Source organism: Pseudorasbora parva, chromosome 19 (assembly GCF_024679245.1).
Source record: "Pseudorasbora parva isolate DD20220531a chromosome 19, ASM2467924v1, whole genome shotgun sequence".
Lineage (NCBI taxonomy): Eukaryota > Metazoa > Chordata > Actinopteri > Cypriniformes > Gobionidae > Pseudorasbora > Pseudorasbora parva.
The window spans coordinates 41735129-41749712 of record NC_090190.1 but is presented as its reverse complement, the minus strand read 5'-3'; the positions used below and the strand labels follow the sequence as shown (position 1 = coordinate 41749712).

Genomic DNA, 14584 nt, shown 5'->3' with positions numbered 1-14584 from the left:
ATATATGAAATAGCCAAAGAGAACTGTGAGCCAAAGATGAAATATGAATTCTGCTGTATTGAGACTCTCAGGTGAAGCTGTTTATTAATGTGAAATATAATCTGAAGACTTTCACACACACACACACACGTGCCTTACAGAGCAAAGACTGATCCACATCTTCTTTAGATGAATGCTTATTATCAGTAATATTTGCTCATGAGGATCGAATTCTTCAGCTTATGAAATATCAACAACATCCAGTTTATAAAAGCAACATTTATTAAAGACAAAAGCACTTTTTGTTATGCATATATAATCATTGTGTAAATGTGTCATTGTGTAAAGTCATTAAATCATTGATGTTTTTTGTGATGATTATTGTTTGTGTTTATGAAGTACACACACACTTTGGCTGAATACACATAATAGGCCTACAATTAAATACAAACAGATTGATTTACTCGATTTACTTTTTTAATTAGTGTGTTTATCAGTGCAGTTTATTCGGCAACACTTTAAAACAAGGTCTAATTATTAACTAACATGAAAAATTAGCAATACATTTCTTACAATATTTATAATAATATATTATGTTGAAATTAAGATTAATAAATGCTAGTATTGTTTATTATTAGTTCATATGAACTCATTATAGAGAGACATCTGATGGATACAATTTAATTAAAAAAAATAGAAGTAAAATGCACTGCGATAACTTTTCAAATTAATTTTGTAGTAAATATATCAGATTACTCATAAGATGCTATTCTTTTTGTGTGTATTCCTGGTCATATTAAAGTTCCTTTAAAAAAAGAGAGAGAAAAAAGATGTGATAACAGATAGATGACTAGATTTGAGAGTTAGGGATAGTTATAAAGAACTAAAATCATATGAAGCTTTGCCTACAGCATCATCAAATTAAAAACTGCTGATTTTATACAAACATTTAAGTGTTTTGACAGCGTAGTATCATGACTCTGATTGGTGGAGTTTAAAGCATCATGGGTAATGTAGTTTATCAACGATTTCGACACGGGTTTCCGCTGTTAAACACGAATATTTTGAAAAATAAGCTGAAATAATGCTAGCTGATGGCTTCTGCAAAAAACAACCACTATTGATTAACAACCAGTGGCTCACAGTAGGTCTGTCTTTAAAGTTACTGTTAAAAACCAACTGTTGTTTACTTCCGGAACAGTCAGTGAGTGGAGAGAGATTCGGGGGTGTGTCGTTCTTCTTAACCCTTTAGTTTTCAGTCAGACAGCATTATAGACGCGAGTCTGAAATAGGCCTACAGATGGGAAAAATGGTTCAAACGCTTTCGTTTAAGAACATGTTGTTTGCAGGTGTAGTGATGGTTTTGACACTTTTTCCGAGCGATGGGCATCAAGGTAAGCACAGACTCATTCTTTTTTTATTTACATTTGCTCCGCGGCAGAAAATATAACGATAAATAAAGCTTTAGGTTTCCTTCCAGCATATATTTGAATAGTTTAAGCAACAGCCCTAAATATTAAACAATATTATTGAGCTGACTATTTAGGGGAGAGCGGGGCACAACCTAACGCTTTGTGACTTTGTGTAAATCCACTTGTGTTTCAGAGTATTTACTGTAACGTTATTTCCCCCACATTCATTTCACACACGTCTAGTACAATTGTGCGTTTTTGTTTCATTAATACAGTGTGTACCTTTTTTCTTGACTTCCCCCGAATGAATGTTAGTGATATGTAACAACATGCCCCTATTGGTGGGGTAGATTATAATAAATAGTATTTAATATTATAATATTAAGACAAACTCGAATATTTTGTCAATAAAATACAATTATTAACTTTTGCAAATAAAATAATGGCAAATAAAATAATATTATTTTTTAACACAGCTACAGCATAGTTAAAAACATATTAATAATTAATAACTTCTGAACATTGACTCATGGTTTCTCAATATAATTGATGAAAGTATAGAATATAATATCTTATTGCTAAGATCTACTGGGATTAACCCCGGCTTGTGTCTTCTGCTGTCAGATCGGCATTAAAGAACATCTCAACACTTCAATAACAGATATAAGAAGATTACACTAATATATGACTTGTGTTATTTTAAATAAACACAGAGATGAAAAAGAAAAGTAAAAACTGTACTTTAGCTATGGTTAAATAAATGTTCAGTGATATCTCCTGAAGGCTTTTTTGTGGTAATGTTACGCAATTTCTTTTCTTAGTAATGTTGATGTGGCCACTAGTAAATGCAGTAAGTTTGGTCATCATGGCATGTGTGTTACGACTAACCCTGTGTTAGGCTGTGCCCCGCTCTCCCTTACTATGAGAACCGAACTGAACTTAAAGATCACATTTCTGAAGAACTGAAATAATGTAATAATCGATAATCTTCAAAACTGAACCAAATCCACACAGACTGAACTTCAGCTGAACAATGACACATTTCCTGCTGTTTTGAAACAATCTGTATTGTAGGCTAGTCGCTAACTCGCTTTCTAAATAAAGGAGACTCAACTAATACATATTTTGCACCTTATTGTTGTGACATACTGCCAAAAGTCATCAAAAGCGTCAAGATGAATCATGTCAATCTGTACCGAGCCCATTTTACACAACCACGGCTGAACTTATGGTGCAATAAGAAATACAGTAGCAACAGAAGACACATACCGGTGTTTAACCAATCGAAAGACAAGGAATAAAAATAAGTCTTAAGACTTGATCTTAAAACACTTCAAAATGAACATTTCCTGATCATTTACTCACCCCAATGTCATCCAAGATGTTCATGTCTTTCTTTCTTCAGTTGAAAACACATTTTTCTCCTCATAATGGACTTCAATGGGAACCGACGGTTGAAGGTCCAAATCAATGCAGTTTCAGAGGAAGAGCTTCAGAGACTCTGACCGATCACAGACGGACGGACGGACTGACGGACGGACAGACAGATAGACAGACAGACAGATCAACAGACAGACGGACTGACAGACAGATAGACAGACAGACAGATCAGACAGACAGACAGATCAACAGACAGATGGACTGACAGACAGACAGACAGATCAACAGACAGACAGATCAACAGACGGACTGACAGACAGACAGATAGACAGACGGACAGACAGATCAACAGACAGACGGACTGACAGACAGACAGATCAACAGACAGACTGACAGACAGACAGATCAACAGACAGACAGACAGATGGACTGACAGACAGAAGGACAGATCAACAGACGGACAGACAGACAGATGGACAGATCAACAGACAGACGGACAGACAGACAGACAGATCAACAGACAGACGGACAGACAGACAGATCAACAGACAGACGGACTGACAGACAGATCAACAGACAGACAGACAGATGGACTGACAGACAGAAGGACAGATCAACAGACGGACAGACAGAAAGATGGACAGATCAACAGACGGACGGACAGACAGAAGGACAGATCAACAGACGGACGGACAGACAGATGGACAGATGGACAGATCAACAGACAGATGGACTGACACAGACAAATCAACAGACAGACGGACTGACAGACAGACAGACGGACAGATCAACAGACAGACGGACTGACAGACAGACAAATCAACAGACAGACGGACAGATCAACAGACAGACAGACAAATCAACAAACAGACGGACTGACAGACAGAAAGACAAATCAACAGACAGACGGACTGACAGACAAATCAACAGACAGATGGACAGATCAACAGACAGACAGACAAATCAACAGACAGATGCACTGACAGAGAGACAGACAAATCGACAGACAGACGGACAGATCAACAGCCAGATCAACAGATGGACAGATCGACAGACAGATGGACAGATCAACAGATGGACAGACAGATGGACAGATCAACAGACAGACAGACAGATGGACAGATCAACAGATGGACAGATCAACAGACAGACAGACAGACGGACAAATCAACAGACAGATCGACAGACAGATGGACAGATCAGCAGACAGACAGACAGATGGACAGATCAACAGACAGACAGACAGACAGATGGACAGATCAACAGACAGACAGATCAACAGACAGATGGACAGAAAGGCAGATCAACAGACAGACAGACAGACAGATCAACAGACAGATGGACAGATAGACAGACAGAAAGGCAGATCAACAGACAGATAGACAGACAGACAGTAAAATCACATTTTTAATGACTGAAGAAATCATGTCTGGATGATTTTTTAGAGCGTATGGTCACCCTACATACTTTCTGACAGCACTTTTTATTTAGACACTTTTTTGTGTGTCGTGTTTTTATTGTTGTTTGTGTTTCCTCCTCAGAGAAACACTTCCTCCATTACAAGTTTATAGTCATTTCAAAAGCAGACACATTTCCAGAGTTCAGTGCTGTGAGTGTGTGTGACGACAGACGGATCTCACACTTCAGTGATGAAGAAAGAGTCTGGATTGGGGCTGAAGACTGGACTAAAGCTCCTCCAGATCCTCCTGATCACAGAGACTGGTTCATTCATCAGATCAGGACTCTGTCAGACTGCACAGACTCACAGTGTTCTGGTGAGATTCATGCTTTACTCTTATTAATGAGCACACATTATACTTACTGTACGTTTCTCATGAGTGTTGTTCTGTGATTGTAGAGCTTCATGTTCTCCAGAGAATAATTGGCTGTGAACTGGAGAAACTTCCTGATGGATCAGTGAATCTGACTGTCTTTGATGAATATGGATTTGATGGAGAGGATCTTATATCCTTTAATTCTGACACAGAGCAGTGGATTGATAAAAGCCCCAAAGCTAAAAGAACCAAAGAGGAATGGGATCTTCACACTGGACGTAACCAGTTCCTCAAACGTTTCCTCGTGAACTGCACCGACTGGATCTCAACGTTTAATAACACTATCATGAGTGAGCTCTAATTTCCTCATTTAAATTAATAAAGTGTGTGTCTTGAGGTGTCTTGATAACACATACTGATGATTTAAAAATCATCTGGTTTGATATCTTCTTCCTCTCCTTTTAATTGTATGTGTGTGTGCTGCCTATGAGTGTGTGTTTGATTTTCCTCTCCATGTACAATCTAGTCTAGTCTAGTCCTGGTTTGCTTCAGTTCTCTGCTCAATCTTTCTCTGTCCGTGTTGGATTCTTGTCTCTGGCTCAGTCTGCTGTCTGCCCACTGTACAGATCTCCTAATAAGCTGCCCTTCACATAATGAAACCATTTTAATTTGGTCTAAAGTGTGAAAGCCTCATATATATACATATACACACTCTATTGCCAAAAGTATTGGGCCGCCCCTCCAAATCACTGAGTTCAGGTGTTCAATCTCTTCATGGCCACAGGTGTGTAAATCCAGCTCTAGGCCTGCAGAGGCTTCTACACACATTAGTGAAAGAATGGGTCGCTCTCAGGAGCTCAGTGAACTCAAGCGTGGGGCCGTGATAGGCTGACACCTGTGCAATAAGTCCATTCCTGACATTTCCTCACTACTAAATATTCCACGCTCAACTGTTAGTGGGATTATAACAAAGAGCATGTCATTGGGAACAACAACTCATCCCTGAAGTGATAGGCGACGTAAAATCACAGAGTGGGGTCAGCGCATGCTGAGGGTCACAGTGCGCAGAAGTCACAAACTTTCTGCAGAGTCAACAGCTCCAGACCTCCAAACCTCTGTGGCCTTCAGATGAGCTCAAGAACAGTGTAGAGAGCTGCATGGAATGGGTTTCCATGGCCGAGCAGCTTATCCAAGCCTTACATCACCAAGAGCAATGCAAAGCGTGGGATGCAGTGGAGTAAAGCAGCCGCCACTGGACTCTAGAGCAGTGAGATGTGTTCTCTGAGCGACCAATCACGCTTCAGTCTGACAATCCCTTGGACGAGTCAGGGTTTGGCAGTTGCCAGGAATACAGGACTTGCCTGACTGCATTGTGCCAAGTGTAAAGTTTGGTGGAGGGGGGATTATGGTGTGGGGTTGTTTTCTCAGGCTTTGCCTCTTAGTTCCACTGAAAGCAACTCTTAATGCTTCAGCATACCAAGACGTTTTGGACAATTTCATGCTCCCAACTTTAGTGGAACGGTTTGTGGACGGCCCCTTCCTGTCCCAGCATGACTGCGCTCCAGTGCACAAAGCGTCGGTCCATAAAGGCATGGATGAGGAGTTTGGTGTGGAGGAACTTGACTGGCCTGCACAGAGTCCTGAGCTCAACCCGATAGAACAGCTTTGGGATGAATTAGAGCGGAGACTGAGAGCCAGGCCTTCTCGTCCAACATCAGTGCCTGACCTCACAAATGAGCTTCTAGAAGAATGGCCAAAAATCCTCATAAACACACTCCTAAACTTTGAGGAAAGCCTTCCCAGAAGAGCTGCAAACGGTGGGTCGACTCCATATTAAACCCTACAGATTAACAATGGGATGACATTAAAGTTCATCTGCATGTAAAGGCAGGCGCCCCAAAACTTTTGGCAATATAGTGTATGAAGAACAGATTTTCACAGAACTAAATTTTATGTAAATAATTGTTTGTTAATTGCATTATTATTTTCATCTCCAGGTTCTCCAGATGTTGACATGTTTGCCAGGAAAGCTCCTGATGATCAGAATAAGCTGGTTCTGACGTGTCTGGCCACTGGTTTCTACCCCAGAGATGTTCAGATGGAGATCAGACTGGACAGAACTAAACTCGAGGATCAAACATCTTCTGAAATCAGACCAAACGATGATCAAACCTTCCAGATGAGAACCAGTGTGAAGATCGACAGAAAGAACGATGGATTTTATCACTGTCTTGTCATTCACAGCAGAAAAACAGCTTTTACACACTGGGGTAAATATCGTCATAAATACGTTTTTTAATAGAAATTTATTTTGTAACATTTTACACTACCATTCAAAAGTTTGGGGTCAGTATGATTTTTTTTTGTTTAAATTAATGCATTTATCCAATAAGGATGCATTACACTGATCAAAAGTCACAATAAAGACATTTATAATATTGCACATTATTTCAAATAAATGCAGCCTTAGTGGGCTTGCATGATAATTCCCTTATTTTTGATCATATTTTACAGTACAGCATATTTTATATAGTTTTTAATGTGCATTGTCAACTTTTAAAGGTGGGGTAAGTGCTATCTGCTATCCGTTGCTGGTATTTCAAATCACCAAAACAAACACGCCCCTACCCCCAAAAGGGTCCCGCCCCTATTTTGATAGCTCCGCCCCACACATACGTAACCCAGAGGCATCAACGGCAGAATCTCTGTGGGTCTAATCCAGGTCGAATATAAAATGAAAAAGTCATCCCTGCTTCTATCACAAAAACACAAACCGTTCTTGTGAACAACTCGATAGTACACGAGCAAGACCAACCAACGAACATATTACAATTATGACAAGATTAGAGTTACAGCGATCACAAAATCACAAACTGTTCTCATGAACAACTCTATAGTACACGAGCCGACAGTCCGACTAAGGACAAGGGTTATATAGATCATGAAAAGAGTAAACAAACATATATTAGGAGGATAGTATCTTACTTGTCGGAGACATTGTGTGAGCTGAAGCACACAGTGAGGAGATTTAGATGTTCCATACGGTGTGGAAATGAACGGGTCTTTATCATCGCTGAAGTGAGACACAATACGATCACAAATGGACTAACAAGCGAAGATAACACACGAGCATAGTTAAGCAGCATATATTGGCCTAGTTCTCAGCTAATGTCATGTGTGACTCGTGTGTTTTGAATAATGACGTGCACTGAGCGAGAGCGAGCGCTCTTCTCACCATCATTAGTAGACATGTAGCCAATCAGCAGGTAAGGGGCAAGTTTGTTATTCCACTCGGACAGTGTCCTTTTTCTAAAACGGTTTTGAAATAACCCTTACCCCACCTTTAAGCTTGTTTAACAAATATTAGAAGTAAAACTTAAACATTGTTTCCATCGTAATGGTCCACTGTAAAAAAATGCTCTTCTTATATAGCATTTTTGTCTTGTTTCCAGGCCAAATATCTAAAAATTCTTAAATCAAGATGAATTTAAGCAAAATGACATAAAATATTTTTTCTTGTAAAGAACACTGGGTTGTTACGCCTGAACACTGAATAACTAGTTACATCTACTAGACATTTCATCACCTTTGTTTCCTTGAATGTGATTGGTTGAAGCCTCAAAAACAAAATCCAAGTATGGGTAACTGCAGCTTGGAGTAATTGGCGTGCTAAATGGTAGGGGTGTGCGTGTCGAAAGGTAATGGGAGTGCCCGAAAGGTAGGGGCGTGCCCGAAAGGTAGGGGCGTGCCAGAATGGTAGGGGCGTGCCCGAACGGTAGGGGCGTGCCAGAATGGTAGGGGCGTGCCCGAACTGTAAGGGGAGTGCCCGAACGGTAGGGGCGTGCCAGAATGGTAGGGGCGTGCCCGAACTGTAAGGGGAGTGCCCGAACGGTAGGGGCGTGCCCGAACGGTAGGGACGTGCCCGAATTGTAAGGGGCGTGCCCGAACGGTAAGGGGCATCCCGGACGGTAAGGGAAGTGCCGCACTGTAAACTGTAAGGGACGTGTCGAACGGTAAGGGGAGTTCCTGAACTGTAAGGGGCGTGCCCGAACGGTAAGGGGCGTGCCCGAACGGTAAGGGGCGTGCCCGAATTGTAAGGGGCGTGCCCGAACGGTAAGGGGCGTGCCCGAACTGTAAGGGGCTTGCCCGAACGGTAAGGGGCGTGCTGGAACGGTAAGGGGCGCCCCCGAACTGTAAGGGGCGTGCCCGAACGGTAAGGGGCATCCCGGACGGTAAGGGAAGTGCCGCACTGTAAACTGTAAGGGACGTGTCGAACGGTAAGGGGAGTTCCTGAACTGTAAGGGGCGTGCCCGAACGGTAAGGGGCGTGCCCGAACGGTAAGGGGCGTGTCCTAACTGTAAGGGGCCTGTCCGAACTGTAAGGGGCGTGCCCGAACGGTAAGGGGCGTGCCCGAACGGTAAGGGGCATCCCGGACGGTAAGGGAAGTGCCGCACTGTAAACTGTAAGGGACGTGCCGAACGGTAAGGGGCGTGCCCGAACGGTAAGGGCCGTGTCCGAACGGTAAGGGGCGTGCCAAACAGAGATCTCATTGGTCGTGATAGCTGCCTGATCCTGTTGTTATTCTCTTAATCGCTATTGGCCTATAGGTTCAAAGGAAGCAATACATCAAACATAATCCTATAAGACCAAATTCCCTTCTTTTAACATAAAAACAATGTTAATTATATTAAGAACATTTGATTAAAAAAACAAAAAAATAAACGTTTAAAAGCATAGCAGGGATAACTGGCATCATCACCGCGATCTTCGGTCTAAGTTGATCAACCACAAACATCAAAATGAATGATCAAAAATTATTATTCTTTGTTAACGTTAATTTCAACATTTACCAATTCACATTAAAATAATTTACTCTGAACATGTAGTGTTTTTTTACTAACAAAGATTAATAAATACTGTATCAAATGTATTGCTCATAGTTAATTAATACATTAATGTTAAATTACACCTTGTAAAGGGTTACCCTATAAACAATTTTTTGCCTAATAGAGAGAGACAAATATATATATATATATATATATATATATATATATATATATATATATTGCTGATAAAATAAAAAATAGATAATTGTTTAGTAACCTCTGTTGAGTGACATTGACCAATTTAGAAAACAGACAACGCTTTATTCACTAAAACTTTTATTCAGTTTTCTGAATCGGGTTCACTTGGGTTCACAAGTCAAAAAGAAGAAGAAGAGAAACCCACACAAATCTCTTTTCATTCATTCATTCGTTCATTCATTACATCTCACAGTAACGTGTCTGTTAAACAAAAAGTTAAGTAATTTCTAAAGCTGCAAGATTTGAGTTCCTCAAAGGAAATACATTTATTTTAACAAGGAAACCGTTCGGCACGGCCCCTACTGTTTGGCACGCCCACTTCTCTAAGCTGCAGCTATCCCGGTCACAAAAAAATCGACATTGAAGGGAAAAAAACCCTTTTTTTTCACCGCCGCACATGGTTCAGTGTGGAAGCACTCATTACACAAACAGCTGATCAAAAAATAAAACCATCATGCAAATTATTCACGCATCAAAATCGTGTCCAGTGTGAAAGGACCTTTAATAGAGATCTATGTTTTAGATGAATATTTTCTCCCCTCACAGGTGAGCCGAGGATTACTAGTTGCTATAATCCATCGTGGGGATTTGACATAGCCATGGTAATAGCAATTGTAGTTCTTCTAGCTTTCACTCTCGGTGGGATTGCGTGGTGCTTCTGCAGGTCGGATGGTGAGTTTTAAATATTCAGCTTTAAAGCTCTTATTTTTTAAATATCCTTGTTTTAAAGACATTTGAAAATGAATGAACAAGGGATGGACAGTTTTGGCCGTATAGTGTGACAGTTATGAGCTCAGCTAGTAGAGATGTGATGATTATGTTTCTTACATGCATTGAATTCTATATTTACCAAAATCTGTATGTATTCAAGCTTAAGTTTGTATTATCTTTTCTAGCTCGGAGGCAGATGACAGGGCTCTACGCTAACTTTTTTCTTGAGGAGCACTTGTGCTCCTAATTAATTTTTTTTTAGGAGCACAGTCAACAATTTAGGAGTACTTTCTAATCCATCAAACGCATTCCAGTTATAACTTTCCCATTACAGGACGATATGTGTCCCTTTAAATTAATGTCCAGGGGCATTTTTACCATTATAAGAGCAATGTTTTCTAATCTTATTAAATGTATGCATCATCTGTCAATTTTCGGTCTATTTTATTTAGCTTCCACAAATTCAGAAAATGAAACTGTTCAAATCCAGGAAGTGCAGGAATAGCAGTAGATTACCGAGCCTAACCTCCATCTGCTGTTAGTCGACCTCACCAGCAGGCGGTGCAAGCGAGTCATTCCAGAAATGGAGCACGTGATGCATATTGGTGATGATTATCTGGGCCAGTATATATGGAAAAGCTGATAAAGACACAAACGCTGTTTTCATTTAAGTCTTCACTGTTACTTTTGTACATGTAAGCAGCTTTCTCTACCGTGAACGAGATTATAAAGTTCTTCCACTATGCTGAAGTACAGATCAAACGTTACATCTGAGGTAGACATATATGGTTGTATTGACATCTTAAATCTACATCCATGTTGAATTTCAGCCCAAGACATAAAAATACGATGCATTAAAATGCAAGCATGAAGTCTTTTCTTCAAGAAGTGAAATTCAACAAGCTTTTTTGTTTCAAAAACATTTGGCATTATTTTACTTCCATACTTTTTATTATGTTTCTTATGATCAGCTGAAATGATCAAGAACATGTAATATTTGTTATGTGTGTAACAATATTGTTGTGTTCTGTTGTTGTTTCAGGCAAATGGGCATGATGAATCAGGAAATGCAGTGAACCATCCGGGGTTTTAAAAGCTTCTGGACACTAACTCACACTGAAGTACTTTACACTGACATCATTCGACTGCTTTTACATTTACAGGATCCTTATAAGCAAACAAAACTATAATGTCTGTAGTGGTGAATGAAAGTGTTCTGTATAAATATACTCCTGCTATATACATATGCACACACATGATTGGATACACACATGTACACATACACACAAATGAATTACACCTTCACATGCACCTTTAAACTGGCATATTCCTAACCTTGCATGCTAGTAATTGTTAAATGCATACATACAGCTCACATCTACATATTTAACACGTAAAATGGAAAATAACAGCTTAGTGTTCAGTAGAACACGAATGAAGATTTTTAACTCAACCGTTGCTCGTATAATGCATGTCAATGGGGTATAATCAGACCCCATTTATTGAACATATCTTCTAAGACTTTACATTTGTTACATATAGAGAACACATTTGGGTAAGTCCTATGTCATTTGGTCCTCAGATAATGAAGTCTATGAATGACTTTGAATTGGATTACAGTTTGGCTTGCGTTAATAGAGAAAACGTGAATTTCATTAAGACAGCTTTCCCATGACCAACCAGAAAGTTCCTCTTCCCAAATTTGCCTAATATGATCAGTGTTTGAGTTCACCTTATCTAGTAGTAACGCATAACAGAAAGAGACTGCCTCGTCAACCAAAATAGGAAGACCAGAGTTTAGCTCCCAAATATTAAAAGGATCGACCGCTATGTATTATCTTGGTATTACCAACTGGCCAAAGTTTTGAGACCGCAATAGACGTGATAGAGTATAATGTGTTAAGAGCTCAAGTACTGGGGAGCTAATAGAGAGATCTTAATAGAGAGCCAGTGCAGTGTTGACAGAACTGGACTAATATGATCATACTTCCTGGTTCCAGTAAGAACTCGAGCTGCTGCGTTTTGGACCAGATTGTTTATTAAGCGAGCAGGGCAACCACCCAGTAGAGCAGTGGTCACCAACCTTTTCAAGCCCAAGATCCCTGACCTCAGCCTTGATCAAAGGCTAGATCTGCCTATTGATTTTTTTTATTATAATAACCGATTGAGGTTGTTTTTGTTGTTATTTTTAACATGCAAATTGGGTATATCCGATGTAGCATGAGCAGTTATTTTTGATTTCAGTTAGATTGCAAAATTTCTAGCCTGACATCGTCATACTCAGATTAGTCAGTCTAATACTGCTCCGTTGGGCTGTGATTATGTATCCTGGATGCCAGCCGAGCTTAGCCCCGCCCACAATTTTTTTAGGTTGGGCAGTTCGTCTGGCCTCGATCAATAGAGGACTAATTATCTCCGAACAGAAACTGTTTGGACCAATGAAATCATCAGGGCGGGCTTTAGACGATGACGGACAGATGATCAACAGTAACGATATCATCATGTCATCAAAGGGGCTTGGGTTATATTTGTTTGAATCCTAAACGGAGAGCTTGTTTGTATCTGCATCACCTTCACTATTTCTCTCAGAAATGATGATCATGTGGGGTAAGTACTCTGTGTATCGGTTGCCAAGTTTTTACAACAAAACCCACCAACTACTAGCCCTAATAAAATAGCTTCTCGGGCGTTCTCCGGGGAAAAAATGGTGTTTGGGGGGTAAAATGTGTATTGTTGCTGCTAAAATTCACACTCATGGGTCTATATATCACATAGGGCTGGACGATATGGCCAAAATTTATATCACGATATATTTCTTAATTTTGGTCGATACGATATAATTTCAATATCGATATGAACTACATAAAAGCTTTAGAAAAACTACCAAGAACTGCCACAAAGGATTTCTGTACCTACAAACTTACAAATTAATTTGCCAAGTCTATGAAACCTCCTCCTATAAAACTATATAATATTTTAGAAAAAAAAAACGGTACAAATAAATTAATGTTCACCTTTTATTTGTATTTAGCCTTTATACGAACAAGAAATGTGAAATCACCATCAAATAAACAAGACTCTCACTTCGCAGGCGCAGTTTATTGAGCATTTTCTTTTAAGTTTTAAATTTCAGTGAAGAACGATTCATAGCGCTATATTCTCCTTTTATGCAAAACTATACCTTTATCTACTGATGCACAAAAAAAAAAAAAAAAAAAAGACTCAATTCAGTGGCCTATTTGTGCTCTGGTTGAGATGAGTGCACGCTGCTTTTTGCAAGGCTTTAAACACGAGCAAATGATACATTTTCGTGAAGCCATGTCTGACCGTCTTTCACAAGCTTTGAAAGGTAATTTAAACGAGAATGAACGCATTGGTGTTAATACATGACATTGTGTGCAAATGTGGAAAGTATTAAAACAAATGTGCCACTTTCCTCTTACATAAATAGTCTACATGGATTATTTGTAAGGATTGGCATCGTATTGTTAGACATTAGATTGATGCATCTATGTCGATGTATTGTTACACCCCTAGTCGGCACCTCTCCGGCACAAGTTTAATATCAGCCCCATTCGCACGGGATTCGTATTATCTGGGGACCTCTGGTGATTTGTAATAATTGCAGAGAATGTCTGTGATCTTAATCCCGTGCGAATCGGCCATGTCTGTAATTTGTAAAGTAAAAATTCCCCCGCAAATTAGCCTACCTATCATATTTCGCCGAACACCGAGGTCCTGTGATAACATTAGTCCCGTGCGAATCGACATCTCTGTGATTTGGCCAGGATTAGGCGGATTGTATATACTTTTTGCAAGCTTTTTTTCTTCCTGTGAGCATTTCTATTTTTATCTTTCACGAAGAATAAAGTCTGCATTCATAATGCGCACCGTTCAGTCATTCCCGTGCAGCCGCGCCCACACGGATTATACTTTCACTTTAGAATGAGTATCAATTTGAGAGTAATCTGATTGAATGGTGTGTTTAATATTAACATCAATACTGTTCTGAATGAAAAACATAACAGAACAGTATAGTACAATGACAATCTTGTTTAAATAGGCGCTTTTACATTTAGTTTTGAAACTGAATCTTCCGCCGTATATTGTCAGCTTCCTACTCGTGATAAATGAAATCTGATTCCTGCCGCTGGTCTGAGCTCAATGCATGGCGTCTGTTCGCTAACTGAACGAAATTATATTTATTTATTAGGCTACTGTAAAATAATCAAAACGATATCGA

General features: G+C 39.7%; 2 protein-coding genes across 2 annotated transcripts in view; both read left to right on the top strand.

The window, feature by feature from the left end:
* The window catches only part of LOC137048186 (patr class I histocompatibility antigen, B-2 alpha chain-like), a 47477-nt gene that overhangs the window by 19725 nt on the left and 13168 nt on the right, over window positions 1-14584 (top strand). The gene's annotated exons all lie outside the window — the stretch shown is intronic.
* LOC137047469 (H-2 class I histocompatibility antigen, K-B alpha chain-like) lies at window positions 1221-13075 on the top strand. Its single transcript, XM_067425136.1, has 6 exons — window positions 1221-1373; window positions 4313-4546; window positions 4630-4896; window positions 6544-6816; window positions 10177-10302; window positions 11384-13075. Exons 1-6 carry the CDS (start codon window positions 1280-1282, stop codon window positions 11395-11397), a joined length of 1008 nt encoding a protein of 335 aa, XP_067281237.1. The 5' UTR covers window positions 1221-1279; the 3' UTR covers window positions 11398-13075.

Bases quoted from the DNA above. Each gene is read 5' to 3' on its own strand.
- LOC137047469 (XM_067425136.1), top strand. From the start codon at position 1,280: ATGGGAAAAATGGTTCAAACGCTTTCGTTTAAGAACATGTTGTTTGCA. The intron at 4,547-4,629 runs GTGAGATTCATG...CTGTGATTGTAG, and splicing joins CACAGACTCACAGTGTTCTG to AGCTTCATGTTCTCCAGAGA. The intron at 4,897-6,543 runs GTGAGCTCTAAT...TTTCATCTCCAG, and splicing joins GTTTAATAACACTATCATGA to GTTCTCCAGATGTTGACATG.